The 17130-nt window shown below is 48.2% G+C and overlaps 1 protein-coding gene across 2 annotated transcripts; it reads right to left on the bottom strand.

The window, feature by feature from the left end:
* Positions 1 to 2253: 2253 nt before the first annotated feature.
* ERLIN2 (ER lipid raft associated 2) lies at positions 2254 to 16902 on the bottom strand. 2 transcript variants are annotated; one of them, XM_084759521.1, is made up of 12 exons: positions 16796 to 16902; positions 15550 to 15671; positions 13174 to 13255; positions 11686 to 11732; positions 11197 to 11258; positions 10933 to 11058; positions 10341 to 10414; positions 10138 to 10196; positions 9458 to 9549; positions 8217 to 8306; positions 5557 to 5636; positions 2254 to 5200 (listed from the first exon to the last, which is right to left on the bottom strand). In XM_084759521.1, exons 2-12 carry the CDS (start codon positions 15654 to 15656, stop codon positions 5000 to 5002), a joined length of 1020 nt encoding a protein of 339 aa, XP_084615647.1. In that variant the 5' UTR covers positions 15657 to 15671; positions 16796 to 16902; the 3' UTR covers positions 2254 to 4999. The 2 variants fall into 2 exon arrangements, with proteins under 2 accessions (XP_084615647.1, XP_084615648.1); XM_084759522.1 differs by lacking the exon at positions 16796 to 16902 and adding an exon at positions 16512 to 16574.
* Positions 16903 to 17130: the final 228 nt, after the last annotated feature.

Below are 17130 nucleotides of genomic sequence, written 5' to 3'. Positions count from 1 at the left end.
CTACTGCACCAACCGAGGACAATACATTGAACCTCTACTTAGATCTAGCCAATTGAAAGGACATTCTCCACAGTTATGTGGAGAGTGGGGACTGACTCTGATATGAACTCTGTTGCCCCATATTTGACCGTTTCCTCATGGTGGGGAGGCCTGGTGGCACTCAGAGAAAGAATAGGCAGGCTACCAGGATGAAACTTGATAGGCTGTCACCACATGGTGGGGGAAGAGGTCCTCTTCTGTCACAGATCTAGGGGACAAGAATAGGGTGAAAGAGGGAGGGAGGAACGGGAAGAGACAAGGGGATAACAATTGAGATGTAATCTGAATAAATTAATAATAAAAAGTTTAAAAAATAAAGATTTATTTACTATGTATACAGTATTGTGCCTGCAGGCCAGAAGGGGTCACTAGATCCCATTACAGATGGTCATGAGCCACCGTGTGGTTTGAACTCAGGACCTCTGGAAGCCAGTGCTCTTAATCTCTGAGCCATCTCTCTAGGCTAACAGAAGTCATTTTCATTCAAACCACCACAGGGGCATTTTTTTCAACTGAGGCTCCTTTTTCCCAAATGACCCCTGGCTTGTGTCAAGTTGACAAAAATCCTAACTAGCACAAGCCCCAAGTGCAGGTCCTCTTAGATGCTGCATGACTTCTTTGGGCATGAGAAATTTTAATGTGGCCCAGGGAACAGAAGAATATAAAGCAGGTAAGCAAATTAAACATTGCAAGGCTCAAGCTCAGGTCATCAGGCTTGCACAGCATTTTACCTTCTGAACCATCCCTCAGATCCCATAAATTTATCCTAAAACCAAACAAAGATATATTTACCAAGGAACATCTTGGAAGAGGGGGATGGTGAAAAAAATGTAAAAGCCAGAAGATAGGGAGGAGTGCTGTGGAACACTGTCATCTCCTGGGGATGTCATGGCTCTTGCCCCCGTTACCACAGCAACAGTGGTACAAGACTGGGTTCATCAACATTCCATCATGGAGCAGGAAGCAGCACATGAGGCCCCACCAGTCTCTGGGGAGCCAGAGGCAGTTGTGGTTACTTAGGGATGGGAGTCTTTCTCCTCAGTGGTGTTGCTACTGTGAAGTTGCCCAAGTAACTCACCACTCAGGCTCATATCAGCTTCCTTCTCTAACAGCAGCAGCAGCAGCAGCAGCAGCAGCAGGATGGAAACTTGTTGGGGTGAAAAGGTTTGGTGGACGTGCAAGAGATTAAGTGACAATGTGTGTGGCAGTATGATCAAATTGTGAATCATTTTCAAAAAGAAACAAAACAGTTTGACGTAAAGAAACAATAATAAAAATACTAAGGGTGTGGGGAGCTGGAGTTCAGAGGTTAAGAACACTGGCTGCTTCAGGAGGACCCTGTTTGATTCCCAGCAGGCACATGGCAGCTTACAACTGCCCATTAACTCCAGTCTGGGCAATCTACCCTCTTTTGGCCTCCAGGCATGAATGTGGTAGGCAGACACATGCAGGCCAAACACCCTACACTATATACATTAAAAAAAAAAAATCCAAGCTGGTGATGTAAAGAAAATACCCCGTTAAATGTGAAATTCCAATAAAGAGCAAACATTTCCATAAAAGTAGGTTTTGTGCAATATTGGGGATGGTATGTAGTTTACCTGGAGACACTAGGCTAGGCAGTTTGCCAGAGCTTGTCTAAGAGTTCCTACTTAAGCTGGTATCACTTGAGTTTGAGGTCAACTGGGAAAGCCTTTATCTCTTAAAGAAATGCAGCAATTTGTTAATTGTGTGTTTGTGACAAGGTGTCACTACACAGGTTAGGCTGGCCTCAAACAGACCCTCCTGCTTCTGCTTGAGTGCTGAGGCTAAAGGTGGCACCACCATGCTGCTAAGAATATATCACCTGGATACATTTTAGGGAAAGCCTAAGATGGACGGTTTACTTCTATCACCTATCCTAGTATTTATTGGGAAATTTTACTTTAATCAGAAAAGTAAAGACAAAGATGTTTTATTTAGCAAGACGGAAATTATATCCAAGATGCAAGTATATTCACATGAGATCTTTTGTGTTGTCTGAAACAATTCCTGGAGCTATTAACCCATGTTAATTAACCTAGCAGTATTATTTATGGAATGATTAATATAATAGAGTCATTTCTCAGTTATCAAGGCTCATTAATGCCCTTGGGGCACATTGAGAAACTGCTTTGACTATTCAATCACCAGCCTACGCAGAAGTAAAGGAATGGAAGTACAAACCCAACACTGCCCAATTCAGCTTTTATAAGGAAACAAACAGTGGCTAGAATCCCACTGAAACAACAAGATAAGTGAGGTTTACAGACAAGGGACAGGGTATCCAGCTCCCATGTACGGCAGTGCAGCTCAGTAAGCTTGCCTGTCTTACCTGCACATGACACACGCGGACCCAAGCTCACTTATCAAACACCTCTCTTTTTAGAGCACTTTTATTTCAGCCTCATTCAGTGGTTCCCTCAACTCAGAAACCCCACGGATTCTTCCACATTTCTTTTCAGTTATATAAAAATTATTAAGCTTTGGCTTCCTTACAGACACACTGACAATAAATTGGAAAGTGATTAAAAACTGCACTGGATCTAAAATGTGTTTGCAGAGTTTAGCGAGAAACATTCCCCCAACGTGGCTGTGCCTTAGGAAAGCCTACAAAAACCTCAATTTTACAAAACAATTACTTTGATAGAAGTTCTACTTAAAAATAGCAGCCATGACTTCACTGCCTACAAAACTGCAGGCTTATCACATTTTATATGTTTACAATTCAAATGCTTTATGATCAAATTTTCTAGTATTACAAAAACCAAAAATCACAAAGACAGATGGGCGAGGTAGCCCATGCTAAAAAAAGACAGATGAATTCCATGATTTTACTGCTGTGACAGACACCACTAACAACTGATTTATGTTTATGACATGGGGACACTTATGGTATTATTTTTTTTCCTTTTGTTATTTTGAGACAGGGTTTTTCTGTGTGGCTTTCACTGTTCTGGTTTGTACAACGGGCTGGTCTTGAACTCAGAGATCTGTCTGCCCCAAGTGCTGGGATTGCAGGCATGCAACACCACACATGGCTATATTTATATGTTTAAAGAAGGGGGGGGGGGGACGTAGTTGCAGCAGGACTTTATCGTGGCTTTGTGACCAAGGGAGGAGCTCTCAGAATGTTAGAAGCAGAGAGACTTTCAAGATGCGAGGGTGACATTTGGTGAGACAGCCTCACTCCTGCGTGGACTCCAGTGAAGTAGTGTTTTCTGAGGCTGTGGTGGAAGAGGGGTGCTGGGGACAGCATGTCACACTTAACAAATGGCTAACAGCAGCAATGGGAGGAAGATGAGTTGGCCTGGGGGGGGGGCGGCCCTGGACGGGACGGGACGGACCACTTTTGCAAGAACTTATGAGAAGCTGACTTGCTGGGAACATTTTGCAGTTTGTACAAAGTGTGCCCAGAACCAGTGGGATGCGAGAGCTTGGCGTGAGGAGTTAGAAGAGACAAGGGCAACATCTAAAGTAAGCAGAACCAACTTTGCCTCCTTCTAGGCAGGCCAAATGCTACCTAAAAACCCAGCAATCCTGGCGCCACTTAGAAGCAAGCTGGCCTGACTTACAGAACCAAAAATGAGGTGGGGATTGATGCCAGAATATATCATTTATGGCAGTCACCTAAAAGGTACCAGTAGGTACTTGGTGTGGGGGAGGGTGGGGTTGGGCCGCAGTCAAGTCCTAAGCTGGAGCTGGTCATGGTTACACAGGGTACTGCCATGTCTGTGAACTAACTGCACAGCTGCCCTCCACAGAGGCACTCTGTGCAGCACTCACGGGCCGCGGTGGAGCCCTGCCCCCAGCCTAATTTCAGGATCTAAGACCTTCCCTTCTCATTTGTCCTTTTCATTCTAAATCTCCTAGGGTGACTCACTGCTTTCCTAACCAGCAATGAAAAACAAACCGTGGAGATTCAACGCAGCCCATGGGGCACGGGCACGAACTCTGACTTACATCCATGTAGCTGCTCAGAGTTGACTCCCAGCCTGCTCTCTGGATCTAAAAGCTCCCTCATCAGCATGTCAGACAAGCCCCAGCACAGGCCATAGGCACTACTACTTGGATGTCTACTGGCTGCCCTTTCTCCTTCTATGTGTCAAGCGTTCTTCAATGAAGAATCTCCGTAATGATAAAGACATTTGGTTTCAAAAGTACACGCATAATTAGCCAACTAGTACTACAGTGCTAATAGGTATAAGGAGCCTACGTCATCAGCTCCCAGCTTAATGCTGAGGAAACTAATGGATAGATTATCCCAGAAGAAATCAAATCATAGGTCAGGTGGATTTGAAAAGGTGTGTGTGGTGGTGACTGAGACCTGCTGCGGTGAGATGTAGTCAGAAAACACTAGAGTTCGGGTATAGGATGTAGAAAATCTTGCAAAACCTAGCACCAGGTTTTTCCTAAGGAGGGCTCAACACAGCTTAACTCTAGAATAACGCACTCACAGACAGCCCGGCAGGCCAATGCTCTCGGCAGCTGATGTTCCATAGCAGATGCCCCCTATGTTGGAGCCCCACACACAGACCTCGCCAAGGGAGAGAAGTGTGGAATGCATTCTTCCTTGAAAGGAATAAAATCACAGAGAGGCAGCAGCCACGTGTCTCCCACTTTGGTGTTGACAGTAGCTATAGTTAAGCCAGCTTCAAAGGGACAATGTTGGTGCCTGCAGGTTAGAGGTCAAATCTGTGCTGTACACACCTTATCAGAAGTCATATAACCCACTTACCTGGATTAAAAATAAAACCAAAAACAATTCTCCATGTGCTCTCCCTTCCCAGAAGGGGGTAGATTTATGTCCATTGCTCCCTTGTTCACCACAGTCTCTGGAAGAGTCACAGAAGGTAGTGTGGGAAGGAGGAGCATTCGCTTCATCCTAAAAAATAAAGCTCTCTCTAAGCGGTACAATCAGAGGTTGTATACATTTTTTTTTTCAATTATCCTTCGTGGTTGCCTCTAGGGGCTCATCTTCTAAGCTGAAGCCCAGCTTGTCAGTCAGCCCCTCAAACTGCTTGCGCAGACCACCTGCAGAGTCCATAAACATGTTGGGGATGTCTTTGCCAAAGTAGATCTTGCTGTTGGAAGCAATGGCCTTGTACTTCATCAGCTGCAGATATTCTGGAGTCAGTTTGAGCTGTGACATAAAAGTGCAGAGAGCTTAGGAGGGATGACAGGGACAATTTGGTGGCACCCTTTTAACTTTCATCTGGAGAGGGTCTCTGTCAAGCGGATATGCTCCTTCTACTTTTCACAGCCTTCCTGCTACCCAGAAACCACTTCTCTGAGAGGAAGTAATCTGGGGTTCTATGACAGGGTAGCAACAGTTTCAAGAGTCTGGTGTTTAACATAGGAATGAAACTTCTCCTGAGGCTTGCCAGCTAAGAGAAGTGTCTGCCTCACACAGCGCAGGGATCCTCAGTTCTGCCGAGAGGGCTCTGGGTAGGAGGCAGTGAGGCAAACACACCCTCGGTCTGGTGGTCAGGCCTTTACCTTATTTGCTTCTGCTATCTTCAGAGCAGTGTAGCACTCAGCATCGGCCTTCGCCTTCTCCCGGGCCAGGAATGCAGCATCTAAGGGGAGAAGGGTGCAGGAAGCTAGATCAAGTACAAAAACCATGGGAAGGCCCAGAAGCCTGTGCTCCGCCCCAGGACTGGCAATTATAGCTCAGCGGTAAGCATTTGCCTAGCATACACAAAGCCCCAGGTTCCATTCCTGGTACTGCAGAAAGCCCAAAACCAACAAAGGCATTTTTGGGTCTCCATGACCTTGGAGAGATGGCTTTGTGTGTGTGTTGTTTTTGAAATGGTCTCACCTTGTGCTCAGGCTAGCCCTGGGCTATGTGGTCTTCCTTGTGCTCAGGCTAGCCCTGGGCTATGTGGTCTTCCTTGTGCTCAGGCTAGCCCTGGGCTATGTGGTCTTCCTTGTGCTCAGGCTAGCCCTGGGCTATGTGGTCTTCCTTGTGCTCAGGCTAGCCCTGGGCTATGTGGTCTTCCTTGTGCTGAGGCTAGCCCTGGGCTATGTGGTCTTCCTTGTGCTGAGGCTAGCCCTGGGCTATGTGGTCTTCCTGATAGCACAGAGAAGCCACTTCTCTAAAAGAAAGTCACCTAAGATCTTAGGCCTGAGTAGCAAGAGGTCCAGTTTAAGACAAAAAGGAGGACCTACTATGGCATCCTCTGACTCAGCCTTTTCAGTGCTGCATTGCAGACACTGCCGTGCCTGTCACATGTCTGTCTCAATACTGAATACCTCCATGTAAAGCAGCTCAGGTCCCTTTGCCACTTCATTTTCTCAGAGTTTCTGACACTGGCTAGGCTGGCTGGTTCTGATTTATGTATGCTGGTCCAGAGGAACACTGGATTCAGACCTCCCTGCGCAGCGATGGTGCAGCTCAACATTGAGCCCCATGCCTAGGGAAAGCGCCAGCCTCATCCCAGTCACATTTGTAACAAAATACTCAGGGACAAAGGTCACTCTTTGGGGGTGCTGTTGTGTGGCTATTGCTGTTCCTTGTCCCCCTTCGAAAAATTAAAATGATTACATTTGTTTACTTGGTGGAGTGGGGGTGGGGCATGCATACCATGGCATGTGTGTGGCGGTCAGAAGACAACCTGGGGAAATCACTTCTCTCCAGCTGCCATGATTGAACTCAGGTTGTGAGGCTTGGCAGCACGTGCTCTCACTGCTGGGCCTGTTGCTGGTGTTTTGAGACAGTTTTTCTGTGTGACCCAGGCTGGCTTAGAACACTAAATCCTCCTGCTCCACCTACCTCCTAAGTAGCGGGATTGCAGGTGTCACCCCAGCATGACCCATTTTACAAAAGATTCATTTTTAATTATGTGTATCTGTGTGTGATTATGTGCATACAAGTGCAGATGCCCATGGAACCAAGGGGTGTCAAATCCTTCCGGAGACAGATTTATAGGTGGGTGTGATCTGTGGGCACTGGGAACTGACTCAGTTCCTCTCCAAGAGCAATGCACTCTCTCAGCTGCTGTGCCTCAGCCCATGGCAAGTACTTTCAGGAAACGAAAGCACCGTTTCCCTGGTGAGGCTCACGGATCGGTGACATTCTAATCAGCTCATGAGTGGGTCCTACAGAGCCTGCAGGCTCCACAGTGAGTGTATAATTACACAGAACACTGGCCTGAAGCTTCCATGAGGATGCACCTTTGTCCTGGAACCCACTTGACAGAAGGAACTGCATGAAGCAAGAGAGGGTAGGGTGGTGGGAAGTGAGGGCTGGGGAGGGAAGCGGAGGTGAGCAGAGCTGCTCCGGAGCTGCTGGTGCTGAAGGGTCCTCATCAAGAACAACTTAGTGTCTGCATGGACCTGGAGAGCAAACTCTGAGACGAAAACAATGCAAGCAACTGAGTCCTCCTCCTCTAAGAGGTGCTTGCTATGGGTCACAGGTGTGTACCAACGCACCTGGCTCTGGGGGACTTTTGAAGAAGAGGTAGCAAAGGCGGGGAGAGCTGTGGTTTGGGTCCAGTGTGGGAGTTAATACCCAGTGCTCAGAAATAGCTGCTAGACTGAGCTCCAGATCAGCAGGGCTTGTTGTGTCTCTTTCTTTCCCTTTCCTTTTTTTTTTTTTTTTTTTTTTTTGAGACAGGGTCTTGCTCTGAAGCCCAGGATGTCCTGAATCACCACCCACTTCTGCCTTTATCCCAAGTACTGAGACTATAGGAATATGTTACCATGCCTGGACTGACAGCCTTGCTCCCAGCCCCATTTATTTACTTACAAACATTTATTTGTGTGTGTGCACACGCAAGCATGCCACGGTGAGTGCATAGAGGTCAGATGACAACTTTCAGGAGTTGGTTCTCTTTCCTCCCTGAGGGCTGTGGCCTATCAACTCAGGTCCTCAGGTTTGGAGCACTTCCACCCACCGAGCCACTTCATCAGCCCTTGCTTTCTCTTTTCTAGTCCTAACAAAATGCCCAGGGCATAATCAACACAGCCAACGCCTGCTGAGTGAATGTTCCGTGAGATCTGCTTGCTGTGCAATGCTGGCTGAAAGCTCTAAACCCAAGTCTAGGCAGAGAAGAGCTAGTACTTCAGAGACATCATAACACCCTGAGCAGAGACGAAAGGGCACAGAAGTGACCCAGTCGCCCGTGCTCTTCAGGCACGACATAATGTCTACTCACCTTCAATTTCTGAAATCTTCTTCTCTGTCTCCTTTTCCATTACCTTCTGTCCGTAGGTAATTTCTGCAACCTGAGCCACTTTTTCTGCCTCTGCATAAACGAAATTGAGATAGGATTTAGAGCTTGGCTAGCGTGGGGAGACGGCTCAGTGGGTCAAGGTGCGAGCTGCCAAGCCTGATGATGCAAGTTCAGTCCCAGGACCCACATGGTGCAAGGAGAGAACTGATTCCCACGGGTTGTCTGCTAGCGCCAAAGAAGCACCATGGCATGCATGTGCCCATACACTTACACACAAATAATAAATGTAAACACAAGAGGCCTGGATTGACTCAACCTTTCCCCTGATCTCAGTGCCCTAATACCTGAATGGGTTTGCTCAGATAGAGCCAAGTCCACAGAGGGCAGCTCCAATCAGCACACCTGAGCAGAGATGAACGTCCCAGTGAGCACAGGCGCACAGCATCAGTATGAAATAGCAGCCGAAGGAGCCGACCCAGGGAGAGAAGCATGCTTCCGGGCAGTCAGGGGCACAACCTAACTTCCCTCCCAAATCAACCTTTTAAAGAGTAAGTTCTCCCTGACACTTCACTTAGGAAACAGTTTGGGTTGACCAGAGCTCCAGGCCTTCCTCTTACTTGCTACATGGCTTTGGATATGTTTACAAATCTGAGTTCAGAGAAACAGAGCTATCACCTCAAGATGGCTGGGTGGGTACAAGGGCTTGCCAGGCAAGTCTGGCAACCTCAGTACACAGTGGGACGAGCCAGCCATCCTCAAGTTGTTCCTTGACCTCCACAACTGTGCCATGGCACATGAATTCCTACTTAGAGGCATAGTGCGCTCTCCCTCTCCCTCTCCCTCTCTCCCTCTCTCTCTCTCTCTCTCTCTCTCTCTCAGAGTAATAAATAATATTTAAGAAACCAAACGAACAGAAAGTCCAAGCAGTGACAGAACTTCCCTCTGGTGCTATGACAACTGAGTCACTTCACACATGATCTTCTCAGGAAATGGTAGTCATTCCTGTTAAGAAAAGGGCTCCTTCTACTTCAGAAATACAAGACCTCATGACTCACTGCGTGTGCCTACAATCTGACAATTTCCATGTGGCTCCTGGGGATATGAATGCCACCCCACACACAGGAAGCGTTTTGGAGTTTACCATGCCCTGCATGCCCTTCCTTACGTCTTCCCACCTCCCCAACCTTCCTCCCTGAGAGAGGGTTAGAGAAACATGTGCAGACCAATGAGAGCCTTCTTCCTCTCTGTTTCCGCCTCCTTTTCCACCACCTTCTGTTTCTGGGCTGCAATAAGAAGCTTTGTCTTCTCACTCTCCCTAGAAGGGAAAACATGGAGCTGTGAGGCTGTGCTGAAGGCCAGGAAGTTCAGTTCTCCCCGTGGAAACCCAGCTCTGGCTGAGCAGAAGCACCTTCGGGCATCTTTGTTCTCCCACGCAAGGCTGGTCAGTGGCTCAGCCTTTACTGATCTGTTGCATACACCATATGGCTTTCCTTTGTGAGAAATAAAACATAGTGCCTGGGTGTACGCCTGTAGCCCCAGCTACCCAGGAAGCTGAGGAAGGAGGATAGCTTAAGCACAGGAGCTTGGGGCTCGCCTGCACACTTAACAAGAACCTCTCTCAGAGCAAAATAAAGCAGAAAAACAAACCACTTTAATAACATAGACCCACCAGCAACCTTGTGTGTCCCTGTTATCACCCATGGCTACAATCCTCTCACTTTTAAGAGCATCACTGCTCTCTAGGGCTTCTCTGTGGTCCTGAGTGCTGACATGTCTGCCCAACCTTATAGTCCAACAGACTAACAAATGCTAAGTGAAGGGAGAAAAAAAATCCGAGCCTGTAGCTCTGGGATGGGTAGAGGGGGAGCTCACGGGGGCCAGCTTAGGCACAGGGCATACTCACATCAACTCATAGTTCCTGCGGATTGCCTCAGGTATATTGGGCTTTGTGACTCGTACAGCCTGGATAAGGGCACAAACAACAACTGATGGGAAAATGAAAAGGGTCAGGGACATAAGATGCAAGTGGCTCTAAGTGTCCCTGTGCTAAAAGAGCACCCCGTGAGAGACAGCATGCAGTGTACTTTCCATTGAGGCCATGCTTACTTGGATAACAAGCCCAGGGGCCATGGAGGTCAAGTCCTGTTGCAAAGCCAATTTGAGGTTTTCATCAATTTGATCTGGAATTGAGAAAGGCACAAATGGAGCTGTTAGATGTCTAGGTGAGGAGAGGAGAATGTGGGGAAAGCACCAGCAAAACGCTGGCTTGCTGACTAGTCTTTCCAACACCGTGTACACACCAAGCTAGAGAGCTAAGGTAAGAGCCTGCAGCAGTCACTGGCCTTCAAAATAAAACCCCTTCACAGTTTAAAACATCAACTATACCTTTCAGGGGGCCTAAGCTTAAACAAAAACCAATTTGAAACATTCGTCTTTCTCAACTGGCGTCGTTGGGAGAAGGCAGGCCCAAGAGAGATAGAATGCCTATGTCAGGGTTCCAGAAGGGAAGCAAGGAAAGCTGGGCACGGAAGGGCATGCCTAAACCCAGCACCTGGGAAGCTGCAGCAGGAGAACCTAGGGTTAGCCTAGGCTACACAATGAGGTCTTGTCACCAAAAGGTAGGCAATTTAAATCTAGTAATTTTGTTTAAAAAAAGAAGGGCTGAGAGATGGCAGCCACAACCTGACCGCATTCTCACCGAACAGCTCGATGTAGACTTCCTGGAGGGTGTGAACGCTGCAGAACTGGTTAAGCTCATGGTGGATCTTGTTGAAGATGAGGGCCTTGTCGTAGTCGGCCGTATAGTTCTTCACTATGTCATACACTGTGGGCAAGGGGAGCTTGGCGTAAGAAGAAAAAGCCACGGCGCCGCGCTTCTCAGAACTTTCTCAGCGGCGGCACTCAGGGCTTTTGGTGCCCAAATGGAGTGCGCATGCGTGTAGGGACAAGCTGGAAGACGTACCTGCATTTGGGACCAGGAAGTTCACCACTTCAATTCTGTCGAAGTAGATCATCACACCACCACTGTTGGAGGGAGAAGTGACAAAGAGGTTACCAGTGCGTCCTGGGACCTGGTGGCCTCCCCTAAGGAGCTGGCTTAAGACATGTGACTGCAAGAGCCGGAGCGCAGTGTTCATGGAATGTGAGGCAGCTCACGCCCGAGCCCTGCAGAGCTTCTAACCTCCCCAAGGACACAGCAAGACCGTTGAAGCCTCAGGAAAGCGTAGTCCCTATCTTTTGACCAAAGCACATGACTAAAAGGGAAGGGATGAAGGGGATGGCCAGGGTCAGAGTGCACCGGGTGCCGGGAAGCCTGCTCCTCTGCCTGGCCTCACTATCACTTCGGCGTGTGCTGCCTTCCCTCACAGGAGCCTTCCCTGCAGCCATGGGCGGGCGGCCAGGCTCTCCTCGTACTGGCTGGGGCTCACCAGCTCTACTCAGGGTACCTTACCTGGTCCCACATGGTACGTTCTTTACTTCATCTGTTTGGAGAGTCGTCTGGAGACAGAGGAAACATCAAATTATGGAAAATGGACCCTGGCAAAGAGCCAACCTACTACTATTTGGAATCCCCGAAGCCTTTGTCTTTGGAACTGGTTGCTTGTTTGGACTGTGCTTCGCTCTTGCTAAACATGACTAACCCCCTTTAAAGGCTGCGCCTTGAAACCAAGCAAAAGTGCCTACTCTGTGTCACCATACGTGAAGCACGGATCACACGGAAAGCAACTGAGTCTGGGGCCTGGAGCATGCACTTCACTGCTGAAGCAGCAGATGCTCTTCTGAGCTGTCTCAGAACAGAGTGCCTGCTCGGCACGACGGCGAGACTTGTAAGAAAACGTACCCAAAGCACTGGGACTTCCGCACTGCAAGGCAAAGGGAGGGCGCGCACAAGGGAAGATGGGCAGCCTGCTGGTCAACCTCCTTTCCTCTTGTCTGGCCCGGGAACTGAGCTCACAGCCAGTGTATGCCAGCCTCTATCTTTGTGTGACAGCCCCCAGTCCATTAAGTTGGCTGAAAAGGTTCTCTCTGGTTTTTCGAAACAGGGTTTCTCTGTGTAGCCTTGGCTGTCCTGGACTCACTTTGTAGACCAGGCTGGCCTCGAACTCACAGAGATCCACCTCTCTCTGCCTCTCAGAGTGCTGGGATTACAGGCCTGCGACACTGTGCTTGGTTTAAGTTATTCTTGAAGTCTGCGTTTTCTTAGTTGATATACTTTAGAAACTTATTTATTTACTTTTATTTGATTTACATTGGTGTTCTGCCTGCATGAGGGAATCAGATCTTCTAGAATAGGAGTTCTAGACATTTGTGAGCTCTGAGCTGTCATGTGCGTGCTGGGAATTGAATCTGGGTCCTCTGGAAGAGCAGCCAGTACTCTTAACTGCTAAGCCATCTCTCCAGCCCCATCTTAGCTGGATATATTTTAGAGATGCTAAGTCCACCTCAGCCAGGAGGTTGGCTACAGGAATCTTACTCCTATTTTACGAAGCTCTTGCCCTTACCCAACTAGTCTCCCTCCCCATGCAATGTGATTTGTATTTTGGAATTTCAAACAAGCACAAGCAAAGTTCCATGTTTTATTTCCATATGACCTGGTAACCTGTGATTTTAATACACACACACATTTGACTTTTCTTCTAAACATTCATAAAAAATTCTTTAGCTCCACTTCAAAGATGAGGAAGCAATTTCCACTTGGGGCTGATAGGCCAAAGCAAAGCAATGGCTCCATTTAGTTATTTCAATGATAAAGTAATATTAGAAGAGTCTCAGACTCTGTCTCTTTCTCTGAGTGAGTGTGTGTGTTAGAGAGAGAGAGCGCACCTTAAGCCAATCTCTGAAAAGGCGTTTTATTCCTCTAACAGTTAATTTCAAACTGTGTATAGTCAACAACCCAACTTTGTTAATGAGCCCAGCACACCACACGAGCCACTTATACCTGTACAGACTTATAGGATGTGATGAATGGGAGCATGAGATGGAAGCCGGGGCCACTGGTGGAGGTCAGCAGGGCGCCACCTCTGCAGAGGAGGGAGAAAGGCAGGTTCAGTACCCAAGAGAGATCCCTTAGGTCAGTGGGTCTCAACCTGTGGGTCACAACCCCTAAGGGATCAATAAACCCTTTCACAGGGAGTTGCATAAGATCATCAGAAAACACAGATGCTTACATTACAACTCACAAATGCATCAAGATTACAGATATGAAGAAGCAACAGACATAATTTTATGGTTGGTGTGGGGGGTCACCACACATGAGGAACTGTATTATTAAAGGGTCGAAACTTTAGGAAGGTTGAGAGCCACTGCCTTAGATCAAGACTTATGGGCCAAGCATAACCATCTCTCTACTCCTGTAAAAACTTAATGTAGGGTGACACATGTCAATGACATGTCTTCCCTTTCTCCTTTCTGTCTCAACTTGAACATTCTAGGAACCCTCAAACCATTAGTCGCACTTTTCCTATCAAGGAGTAAACACACAGACTAAGTACACACAGAGCAGAGTTCCTAGTTACACACAACATCAGAGACAAGGCTGTCACAGCTGTTGGGCCTGTGGTCATCACCAGAGCCCTAACCAGCTTCTAGGAGCAGCAGGACTGTTGGAGCACAGTGACACAGGAGATTAAAACAACACTGGGGGGGGGGCAGTGCTAGGGCTGAACCCAGAGCATCACACATTCTATCTAGTAAAGCACGCTACCAAAATGAGCTACACCTGCTCCTTACATATATTTCAGTAGGAAGTGACAGACTCCATGGTAGAGGAGGCAAGTGGAATTTAGTTAACAGATGGAAGGCTGAAGGTTCTGAACCAAAGTTCTAGTACAACTGAGAGCAGAAGGGCGAATCACTTGCCTTTACCTGACCGTGTCCTGGAAGACCCTGGGGACACACATATGAGGTCTCACCATTATTGAGGCAGATCTTGCTACATAGCTCTGATTAACTTAGTAGCCCAGGCTGGCCTAAAACTTACAGTAAATTTGCTTCGGCCTTCCCCCAAGTGGTGGAATTACACACGTTGAGCCATCATACTTGATACAAGGATAAAGTCACTTCAACACATATTAAATATATAATATGTATTTTCACATATTTCCAATCAAGTTGCCTGTGAATGGCAAAATTAAAAGCTTCTGGGGAACATGAAAGCAGATGGTAAAGACAAATTACTAAAGAGGAGTGGAAACGCAATAAAGTGCACATCTCTCTTTTTATTTAATTTTTTCCCCTTGAGACAGGGTTTCTCCAGCCTTGGCTGTCCTGCACTTGCTTTGTAGACCAGGCTGGCCTTGAACTCATAGCGATCCACCTGCCTCTGCCTCCCTGAATGCATTTTTTTTTTAATTCAGGGACTTGAGTATGTTAGTCAGAAGCTCTTCCACTAAGCTAAACTCTAATGATGATTTTAGAGCTTGCTACTGGCACTCCATAGCTAAGCATTATAGGACCCGTATACAAGAAGGGGGTCAAGCTAAACACATCAACGTACGCCTTTAATCCTAGCACTGGGGAAGCAGAGTCAGGTGAGGAGTCAGGTGGATCTCTGTGAGTTCAAGTCAGTCTGGCCTACACAGAGCATTCCATGCAAGCCAGAGCTACACAGCGAGACTCTGTCTCAAAAGGGGCAGTAGAGCCACAAAGACAGCAAGTGCTGGAGGTACAGTTCAGTAGTAGGGCAATTATCCAGCATGCAGTAGCCTCTGAGTTTAATCCTCAGCACCACAAACCAACCAACCAGTCGAGCCACCCTCCCTTCTAAAACCTAAAACGAAAACCTCAGTCACAGAAGCCACTAGAAAGAAAGTGACTCGAGATCATTTAAAGAGTCATTTTCCTAAAGCTGCTTTGATTGACACGGATCAGCCTGCAGAGCCTTTAAACTTCCTTGAGACATTCACTTTAAAAACAGTCTCTCAAGTTTTAGCAGAGTACACTTCTCAAGTTGCCTCTAAGAACCGGGCCTCTGGCAACTTTTGGAGAGGGAGCCTTGCAGTGTGGAGACAAGGGTCTTCAAGGGATTGGAGAGAGAACTCTTCTCGGAGATGATCTGGAAAGTGCACCGATTCCTTGAGATTTTGTCTTTAAACCCATAAATATATATATCACCAGCACCTTAAAATACTAAAGACAATTTTAAGTCTACACACACACACACACACACACACACACACACACACACACACACACACTTACCCATGGCCACAGACTTAGAAGCCTCACCTGAAAAAGATTCCCCTATTTAATAAAACACATTGGCCAGGATCTGCTGGCCAGTGACAAGGGAAGTGGGCCACCGGCTCTGCCTTACCTGTAGTATACTCCGATATGCCCCTCTTCTATCTTGTGGACAGCTGAGAAGAGAGATGCGCAAAAGAAACTGGAAGCCACAGCCACAATTGCTCCCAGCTGAGCCATCAGTGAACCTGTATCCTAGAGACAAGGGACAATGTGTGGTCTGACATACAGGAGAGAAGCTGCACCGCTCAGGGCAGATCACCCAAGCTGTGGCTCCGGAAAAGTGATTCATGGGCAGCCTGTTTGTACCAGAGACACAGTGCTAGCCACATCTGCATCTCTTTCCATCCTTGTTCTCAGTCAAGGTTCTGGTCCTTAACTGTGGGAGCATAATTCCCACTGAAGCCAAGAGGCACCAGCTCCAGATACTGTTATACCTAAGGGAGACTCGGTGCCAAGTGGGCAGGGTTCAAAGCACAGCCTTCTCTTCGCGTTCTCATTGTGTTGTTACCGGAGACAAGTTAATCTAGTAAAGGAATAGAGGCAGCTGCAGTGTGTTGGCCCAAATTACAGAGGATGTCAAATGGCAGGCAGCTGTGGCTATGTGTATCTGGTCAGGGCCTCCCACTTCTAATTGCCCGCCATTGAGAGGGAAACCACCATTCTCTTGAGATCCAAAAGAGAGAGAGAGAGACAGCAAGCAATTGCGTTCCGAGGTAAGTTTCTCTTGCCTGTCATCCACTTTCCCTCCTATTCTTTTGGACTTAAACGGGACAGATCTCTTAACAAAACGGAAACGACATATTTCCATATTCTTTGTACCCCAAACCCCGTGGTTACAGGAAACTGGGAGTGCCACAGGCTGGGAGACTCTGGACTTGTGCAAAGTCCAAACCGTCCAGGTGCCGAGACGCGGCAGAATCACACTAGAGATTCATTTCCTGAACACTGAATGTTCTGGAAAAACTACGGTGACAGACTGGCACAATCGGCACAGGGAACGAGTTCCACCTCTCAGGTCTAACTTATTTTTACCGTGGTGGCCTCCAGCTACCGGGCAGCAGTAGCGTCCCCTCTGCAAATGCCCTCACTTACTACCCCACGCCACCTCGTGCCCTTTCCCCGCCCTCCTCCTCGAGACAGGATCGCCCAAGAGCTTCCGCTCGGACCCGTGGGGACTGGACAGACAAGGATTCTTTCTGCTCCCGGGTGGGCGGGCTGAGGGGCTGTCTAGGCTAGAGCCCCAGAGCTCAGCGGGTCTGATCCAACCCCGAGCCGCAGCGAGGCCGAACGAGTACTGAGAGGCGGGGGCCGCGTACCAGGTTGTCCCTCCAGGCGCTCCGTACACGTCTGAAGCCCCTAAAGTGCAACCGCAGAAACCGCCACACCCCTCAGCACGCTACTTCCTTCCGGGCCAGGCGCTTTGATGACATCATCAATCCGCGCAAAAAGACTCCGCCCCAACCCCGAGAGCCTCCCCCCGCTCCGCCCCTCCCGCTGCGAGCGGCAGTGTTCGGTGGTGCCGCCAGGGGACGCCCGCGAGCCGGCCCGGCGGGCACGGACAGCCTTGGGATTGTAGGGCTGAGGGGATGCCCAAGGATCAGGTACCCAGCGCTGGCAGAGTGAGCTCGGGACACCACGACCCCTGGTATCA

Source organism: Acomys minous (assembly GCF_964271855.1).
Source record: "Acomys minous genome assembly, chromosome: 15".
In the NCBI taxonomy this organism is placed as follows: domain Eukaryota; kingdom Metazoa; phylum Chordata; class Mammalia; order Rodentia; family Muridae; genus Acomys; species Acomys minous.
This window is presented reverse-complemented; position numbering and strand designations above follow the sequence as displayed.

Bases quoted from the DNA above. Each gene is read 5' to 3' on its own strand.
- ERLIN2 (XM_084759521.1), bottom strand. From the start codon at position 15,656: ATGGCTCAGCTGGGAGCAATTGTGGCTGTGGCTTCCAGTTTCTTTTGC. The intron at 10,415-10,932 runs GTGAGAATGCGG...TCTCAATTCCAG, and splicing joins AGTCTACATCGAGCTGTTCG to ATCAAATTGATGAAAACCTC. The intron at 5,201-5,556 runs GTAAAGGCCTGA...TTTATGTCACAG, and splicing joins AGATAGCAGAAGCAAATAAG to CTCAAACTGACTCCAGAATA.